Source organism: Brassica rapa, chromosome A03, assembly GCF_000309985.2.
Source record: "Brassica rapa cultivar Chiifu-401-42 chromosome A03, CAAS_Brap_v3.01, whole genome shotgun sequence".
NCBI lineage: Eukaryota > Viridiplantae > Streptophyta > Magnoliopsida > Brassicales > Brassicaceae > Brassica > Brassica rapa.
Window position 1 is genome coordinate 24,286,768 of NC_024797.2, and position 8,710 is coordinate 24,295,477.

General features: G+C 33.7%; 1 protein-coding gene across 4 annotated transcripts; it reads right to left on the reverse strand.

The window, feature by feature from the left end:
* Positions 1-1,501: 1,501 nt before the first annotated feature.
* Positions 1,502-5,973, reverse strand: LOC103860963 (two-component response regulator-like APRR2). 4 transcript variants are annotated; one of them, XM_009138649.3, is made up of 10 exons: positions 5,438-5,973; positions 4,660-4,849; positions 3,934-4,083; positions 3,792-3,838; positions 3,641-3,718; positions 3,097-3,561; positions 2,883-3,023; positions 2,548-2,802; positions 2,159-2,263; positions 1,502-2,063 (listed from the first exon to the last, which is right to left on the reverse strand). In XM_009138649.3, the coding sequence occupies exons 2-10, from the start codon at positions 4,775-4,777 to the stop codon at positions 1,881-1,883; spliced, it is 1,542 nt and encodes a 513-aa protein (XP_009136897.1). In that variant the 5' UTR covers positions 4,778-4,849; positions 5,438-5,973; the 3' UTR covers positions 1,502-1,880. The 4 variants fall into 4 exon arrangements, with proteins under 4 accessions (XP_009136897.1, XP_009136896.1, XP_009136895.1 ...); XM_009138648.3 differs by having other exon boundaries at positions 4,660-4,866; positions 5,438-5,971; XM_009138647.3 differs by having other exon boundaries at positions 4,660-4,858; positions 5,438-5,970.
* Between the last annotated feature and the right edge of the window lie 2,737 nt (positions 5,974-8,710).

The following is an 8,710-nucleotide window of genomic DNA, read 5'->3' on the forward strand; positions in this document are numbered from 1 at the left end:
GAAATATATAAAGATTTTGAAAAAGCCACTTAAGCTTTCAAATAACGTCTTACACTGAGTCAAGACAACATTACATGAATTCAACTAGTCATGATGATTGTGTACATATGGATACCATGTTTGGTTACGTTAATTGTGTGTATATATGGATATCATGTACATATGGATATTGTATTTAGGTATACACATGGATATTATTCTCAGGTGTACACGTGAGTATTGTTCTCACAAAAATCCAATCCATTCATCCAGCACAAATTACATCTAGTGATACTACATACAACTATATATCTAACATAAAACAATCAAGTTTCTGAAGTCATAAAAATACACATTTATGGTTATATTGTTATCCACAAGTTCTCGATCTCTAATGTACATATGTACACACTCTCTATTGTCCATATGTACACTCTCTCTCTAATGTCCATATGTACACTTTCTCTTGTGTACACTTATTTCACTCACTATATAGATGGTTGGTTTAAACAATATTCATCGACCCCATCAATGAAATATGTGATCCAGTTATAATAATGTTTTAAATGGTTCTCAATGTAGAAAATATTCGAATAAAAAATAATAAATAAATTTGCAATGGAGTATATCGGTACAACTATATGTTGGAAGGTTTACATTTTTATGTACATGTAAATATCATTACATCGGTATACACATGGATATTATTACAATGGTGTACACATAGATATCATTACAATGGTGTATACATGGATTTAGTCTCCACAGCCACCATGCTCCATTCTATAGTCTCCACACACAACATGCTCCACGAGATCCAAATACTTGGACGACTTCAAATATGCTATATGCTCAAAATCTCTCTTGGATCCACCAAGCTGAAAATAACATCGCACAACAATGAATTACATCACAAAATACTTGCAAGTAAATCTCACTGAAGAAACTCTACAAATTGTGCAATCTAAAAAAAAACCAGAACCAAAGTCACAGAGATTCATTAATGACACTAATCGTTGGCTTTCGCTTTCCCTGCTCGCTTCCTCCTTGTCGTCATTGTCGATTTATTCTAGATCCACCGCTTTAACTTTCGTCGGCAGTCACTATCTCCGTCGTGTTTTCGCTTCTGTTCTCGCTTTGGAAGAATGAAAAAAATAGAAAATTAGGTTTAGGAGTGAGAAACAGAAAAAGGAGCAAATATTACCTTTTTACGGGCACAAAGTCATCTTATTAAACAAATCACACTTCTTCAAGCGTCCACCAATCAGGACCTGGTATTTTCAAAATTCAAACCCACTAACCAAATTAACCAAAACAATATGGTCTTTTACTTAAGTGCCCATGTCTAGTTTTGCTTTTGAAAAGACAAAAAAGTCTTCAACCAACATAAAGTGTCTCTTCTGTATAATAAAAACACATAAAGTGTCTTTTTGTGTTATAAACTCTTTTTTATATTTGTTCGTTTGTATTTTCTATTTTATTTAGGATTTACAAGAAAATAAACAAAAATGGCATCACGGAATCATTGAGTTGTACTTTACTTTTTTATCGCATCACCAAAAAGGGTCAACTATTAAATTCTTAGATGGGACCCGCTTCGACAAGCCACAAAAGAGATACACATGTCAGATTCCGACTTCTCAAAATCTCGTGTCCGAGATCTATTTACAGCCGCTGATTTCTTTTTGTGGTCCTCGAACTATCGTCGTGGCCCCCATTTCCACCGTCCGATTCTTTTTGATAATAATAATAAAGCCAAATATTTGATGACAAAATAAAAAACAGTTCAACTCACTCTCTCTCTATATCTAAAATTATCAGTCTTCGGACTGTCAGATACGGAGAAGGACGCTCATGACATCATCACACCTGGGTTTCATGGGTCCCGCTTTGTGGACAGGTCAGCGGAGACGAGGAGAGCCGTTGATTTGACAAGAGGCAGAGGAAGAAGGAACGGCCGAGATGTCTTGACGCGAAAGCTCAGTTAAAACGCTCTCGGGTGATGGCGGTTTCAGTCCCAGCGGTAGCGGCATCCCCGGTTTGCTAATCACTTCTTTAACCACTTGATCAATCATTTCCTCGTCCTGACCCGACCCAAATTCAACGCAAAACCGACCCGGAAATTAATACTTTAATGTAGTTATTTCTAACGCAAAATAGAGAATTTATGAAAATTTACCAGCTGATTCGCCGGATGAGTACTGAATGTTCCGGTTATCGGAGGAGGAAAGAATGTTCCGGTTACCGGTGGTCCAACCGGGTAACCCCATGTATTACCATTCAACTGAAACACGATAATAGACAATATAACATTTCTAAACATCAATCATTGATTTAGCTATCATTTCTAAACATTACATCACTAAATCTTATCTAACTTACTTTTTTGTCAAACAATCTTATCTAAATAACTAAGTTTTACTTATACAATTTTACTACTGAAATTATTTTTGACTACTTAAACAATGACAATTTTATACGTTTCTTGTTGTAATAAATCTGATTTTGTTCCTTGTTACTCGAATCTTTGACTTTATATAAAGAGAAGTAGAGAACTTGAGATGTTACCGTTGGATAAGGTGGTTTAAAATGCCATGGAGGTAGTTGACCGGCAGACGGCAATGCCGGCGGCCACAAAGGCGGAACTGCTCCAGGCGGATGAACACCGGGAAGACCCCAAACGGGGTAAGCCATTACGGGACGGTGCTGTTGCTGGAAACCGTTATATTGCCGTTGGATTTGTCTATGGTTCTCTCTAGATTGTATCCATCTATGGTTATGATCATCCTTTGGAAGAATATTTCTCCTATGCATCCGAAATTTCTGCTCAAAGAATTCCCAAGATTTTGTAACATTTTCATAAAAATATATATAAAAACATTCGACACTTTGGAGTTAAATACCTGAAGGTGACTAGCTACATTATGTCGAGTTAAGCCATCTACTTTCATCAATTCAAGAATCCTTGAAGGTATCGCTTGATCGACTCCAAGTTGCTCTACCGCTTGCACAAACTTCTTGTGCAGCTCTTGTGTCCAATCCACCTGAAGGAAAAATATCAATAACGAGGCTGAGCCGTATAGAAACTAAGAACCATAAAAAGAGACCTGACACTACCTTCTTTCGACTAGCTTTGTTACTAGACAAGTTCTTGTTCCCGGATGATTTATTAATAGGTTTATTAGTCTCATCTTCTTTCTTATTAAAATTAACTGAATCTCCGGTTTCACCTTCTTCTTGTTTATGTTCTTCGGTTTGGCCTTGTTCTTCTTCCTTTTCCCCATCTCCATTCTCTTCTTTGACAATCACATTGTCTTCATGATTTGTAGTGTCGACTGATTTGGATTCACCGATGTCATGATCCTCCGTGTTCTCTTTCTCGGTAGGGGAGTTTACATTTTCCACCGAGCAATTTCTGTTCTCTTGGTCTAGTAACCGTGAAACTTGCCTTAACTGAGGGGTTGATGGTGCTGGATCTTTCTCATCGATTGTCATATTGGTATCGATATTAATCATCGAGACAACAGAATCTTTAACGGGCTTAAGTGATTCCGAAACACTAGCTCCTCCATCATTAAATGCCTGAAAACAATAAACATGTTACATTTTCTTAGATGGTTTATGTAAGATGTATAGATAGAATATAATAAACTAACCGAACCTTATGAACGACATGCTGCCAAATATTCTTTAGTTTCTCCGGTGAAAGTGGTTTTTGAAGGAACTCAACTGCACCAAGCTGGAAAACACTTCATCACATAACCAACATTTTTTTTATACACCTAAGCAAAATGGAAGTTTCTGTCACTTACCGCTATGCATTTCATTGTAGTTGCGATGCAATGGTCGTCCGAAATCACTGTAAAGATAAAGACAAAATTCACATTTAAAAAAAAGAAGCAAAAAAGCATATTGCAAAAATTCGTAGAAACTTCAAAGGTACAGTTTACAAACTTATAGTAGGAAGAAGGCCTTTGGCAGCTTCAAGGTACTTGAAACTCTCATCCTCTGCACTCGTATTCACCTCGACGATTGCAATGTGGAAGCTCTCCGGGCTTTTGACAACCGCAGAGAGTGCTTCAGATTCATCAGAGAATGTAGTGACTGCAAGATAGTTCCAAGAAGATCAAGAACTGAATAATGCACAAACAAGAGCTTTGGTATAGTTTGGATTCCGGTTCAATAAACCCGAGAAAACCACATATTCTCAGTGTAAGGGTAACGTTAATGAGTTTGTTTAAATGCAGTAATAGCTCTTTCAAAATTCCAAAAATGTAATTATGAACACTAACAAAACTCCAAAATATAACTGCACAACCTTTACTGCTTCTGTTTTCCACTTTCAACCAACTAAAACGTTGCTTTTCTTTACTATAATCCATTATACATTAATTTCATAACAATCTTCTTATAAATCAATGGATATTGAAAAAAAAAAGGAATCGTCACGGGACATGTAAGAGCTAAAGTAACTCTAAAATTAAACTAGTAAACCTATACACCGTAAGGTCTCACTCAAGTAGATGACAAATATGAAAATATGATTTATTATATATTTATTTATACAGAGGCATTAAATATTTTTTATAAAGCCTTTTTTTAAAACAAAATATACTTTTTTCTAATCAAACAAAAGCAGAAAAAGGTTTGAAAGAAACTGAGGAAGAGTAGTTTGCTCACCAATATAGTCCATGGACTCGAGCTTCGATCGGGTCTCGGCGGCGGAGTCGAGGAGAAGAACTCTAAGTCCCTTTGGAAAACTTTCCCATTTTGATAAATCGTTGGCGGTAAAGACCATAGCTGGTTTTGCATTGTTTTCGCGGCCAACACCGCCGCTTCTCGCTGCCGTCACTGTTGTTGCCGGTAGAATCTGCGAGAACTAAATCACTATCTAGATTTTGATTAATAACAAAACAAAAATGAAATAAGTTTTAACGGAATAAAACATAGAAAAGTAAATATACAAAAGGTGTGTATTATTGATGAGATAAGAAGAATAATTCATGAGGAACTTGATTTTCTTATTTTAAGGAGTGGACCACCATGCCATGAAATCTAACAAAGCGTTGAATCATTTGAGAGTGAATATATTAATGGTCAATTATAAGAAAATTATTACATCTCAATTAGTTTTTAAGTGTTGTTAACTCGTGCATGCAGTATGTATATTTAATGAAAATTAGGGGAATTGAGAGGAATACTCAGAGAGGAAGAACTGGGATCAAATTAAAATTTGCACTTTTCTATAAAATAAATTTATAGAAATTGTTTTTTCACCCGGTTTGCAGAAGATCCCAAATCCAGAGAAGAGATGCTTATATCATGCAATGAACATATAATTTATCAAAACGAAAAAACAAAGCTTGTAATTGAAAAACAAAATAGACTTTCACAATCAAGAAGTCCAATGAAAAAAGTAGACTAGGGGAAATCTCATATGTTTAAGGTATTCTCATACCTGATACTGTTTCTGCAGATTTGCTTAACCCCCTTCCACAAGCTCTCTCTCTCTTTCACTCTCTCTGTTCTTTAGTCACGTTCAAAGTTAAATCCTATGGGTGGACTTGGTGACTCTTAGAGAGAGAGAATGGATGAGGAGTTATAATAAGTTGGTGACTAGTGTTGTTATTGTCATTGGGTTATACACAAAGATATATGGAATCAAAAGCCTTACTAAGATAAAGGTTAATATATTGGATTTAGTAGAAGAAAAGTATAAAAGTAAAAGGATCTTTTACCTTTATAATAAGTCTAATTTCCTCTAACAAAGAGAAAAGTTGCAAGTCTCCTTAGAATATCATTATATTCCAAGTTAGCACAATTTTATTACAAAATAGGCATTTGCTAGATATTCTACCAAAAATTGATATGACTCTATGGGAGTGATTCATTGAGCTTTAAAAATTATATTTACCTTTAATTATTATCTACAACTTTTTAAAAAATTATTCATGATTTTTATTTTTTTATTAAATTTTTAACTAAAAATAAAAAGTAGATATAACAGCCTTATACACTAAGTTTTATTTTTCAAGCTGTAGAAAATTATTTCAATAAATCAAAATTAAGATGTTATAATATGTGATTAAAAATTATAAAATGTTTAGATTAAAAACATTAAAGTAAAAGCGATCAATTCTAAAAATACTGACAAAATCTGAAAACCCAGAAAAAAATCAATCTGAGACAAATATAAAAGAAGAAATCTAAAACTAAAATGAAAAACAAATACATACAAAGCAAAAATAGTTTCATCGTACAACCAAAACATTTTTTTACGATTATAAATTAATCCGTTCAAAGATTTCATATAAAATACAATCACCTAGTGATTGATATAAGTCGGGTACTTGCTATTTAAAAATATTAATAATAATTGATGTATTTTGTACGAATAATCAAATTTTGGATTTGTACTTACTTGTTAAAAACGAATACCGGTTATTTCAAACATTTTTTTTAAATGAATTATTTGCAAATTATTTGCTTTTTTCCTTTATTTGATACTAGAGTTGGTGTGCGGGTATATTTTTATTTTATAAATATTTAATATTGATATTATTATATAAATTTAATATACAATTTATATCTTAGTGTTATGTATTTTATAACTCTTTAATTTTATTGTTTAGGTTTCTTATTACTTTATTAATATAGGGGTTTGTTTTATACATTTTACCTTTTTTATTACGTTTTCGAGTTTTCATAATTTGAAATAATCAAATAAAAAATATTCTTCAACATATGATTTTTGAAAATATATAGCTGTAGAAATAATTTTTAACATATGTTAATAACTTCATTTGTATAAAAAAAATCTGACATGATTAATAAATTTGAACCCGTTTTAGTGGTAGATGATAATTTATTTAAATGAAAGCATTATATTACTTAATTACGAAATTAATTAATGCAATATTTAATAAAAAATATTTAAAAATTTAGTAGAATTTTGTTAGATTTTTCTCAACAGATTTTGTTATAACTAAAGATAAAATTCAAATCTATAGTTAAAATTAATTTATTATTAATATTCCTATTAATTATTATGTCATATTATGTAATTAATGAAATGGTCCTAGTAGATTTCTAAATAGTAGATAAAAATGGTACTTCTCTTTTAATAGAGAAGATTTGTAAATGCTTATAAGTTATTTGCAAGTATTTAAGAATTAGTTGCTAAATAATACTGTATTAGAAAGAAACATAGAATTTGTTTTGTTTACTCAATTAAAAACACGTAAATTACTCCAAACAAAATATTTATGCATATAATATAAAGGAAGAATGACAAAACATTAATTTCTCAGCATAAAAGCATTGTTTACTTCTCACAATATAAAACAAAATTCTTCGGATAAGTAACGGATAATCAAACCTAATAGTTACTTGTTTTTCATATTTGTTACTTCATAACGCTTGCTTGCTCTACTAAATGCATTCTCCCGAGTCGGCTTTTTCTTGGAACAGTCTCCCAAGTCGGCTAATACAAAACTATTTTAAAGCCTTGCTACTTCTTAAAACCAAGCACAGACGTATTTTTTTGTAACTGAGCACAGAAGTATTTATCGTTTGTTTATATACATTTCAGATTACGCGAATAGAAAAAAAAGTACATTTGGACCTTAAAATTCAGATTACGCGAACTTGCGAAGGCTGGTTCGTGTTTATTATATTGTTATTATTTTCTCCCTTCTAGCAGATGTCCAAGAAAGGATTATTTAAAGAGAACAAATAACATCTATTGTTGTAACTAGGCATATATACAACAACCAATCAAGCGTAGTTTTTTTTTTCTGTAACGGCAATCGAAAAACACTAGTTTGGCCATATCCAACTCTGATAGTTACTTATTTTGAAAAGGGAGAGTAGAGTTCAGCGTCAAAATTCTACTTCTTTTTTTTTTTTTTTTTTTTGTGAGAAAGGACATCAAAATTCGATTTCTTTCTTTTTACAATTTTTTTAATAATGTTTTACCATTATACGAATTCAAATTCGGGTACAACAACTACGTTAACACAAACACTAAACTACAACTATTGCTAAAACATTTATCAATGCTATAATTTTTGGGAAATAACCATTATTATATAGAAAACTTTTAGTACTGCATGGTCCTTTTCTTTTTTCCTTTTTTTTTTGTAAAAGGTCCTTTTCTTTTTTACTCATTTGAATGATAAATTGCCTCAAGCGATTATAAAGGTGAGAGCAGACGCCGTCGAAGTAGATCTCACTCGCTCCGGTACGGAAGGCGCGTGAGCGCAAGATCCGGCACCGGAGGCTCCTCCTCTTCTCTTGTCTCTTCGTTTTCCCTTTGCTTCACCGGTGTTCTCTTCACTCTCCCTGCCTTGTCGTCGCTCTGCTTCTGGAGGCCTGTCGTGTTCGTCTCTGCTGCAGGGGAGCTCCGGGTTCAGCGTGGTATGCCAGGTGGTTGGAGTCTAGACGCAGAGATGGTGTGGTTTCGTCTGGTGAGGTCGGATTTTAGGGTTTGGCAGGAAGCCCCTTTGCTTCTAGTAGGGTCGATTGCGCGTGGAGGAGGTTCGGCTGTCTCATCTGTTCTGTTCCGGTTGGTAGCCTCCGTGCTTCCTCACTCCGTGCGGTGGATGAGAGCGTGTAGCAGCAAATCGTTGACTCTACCTGGGCGTCTTGGTTGATTAGAAAAGGTGACGGCTTGAAATTTCCGGGAGACGGAGGCTCATTTAGCTCCGTCGACGCCGGCCCTTGTTTCCGG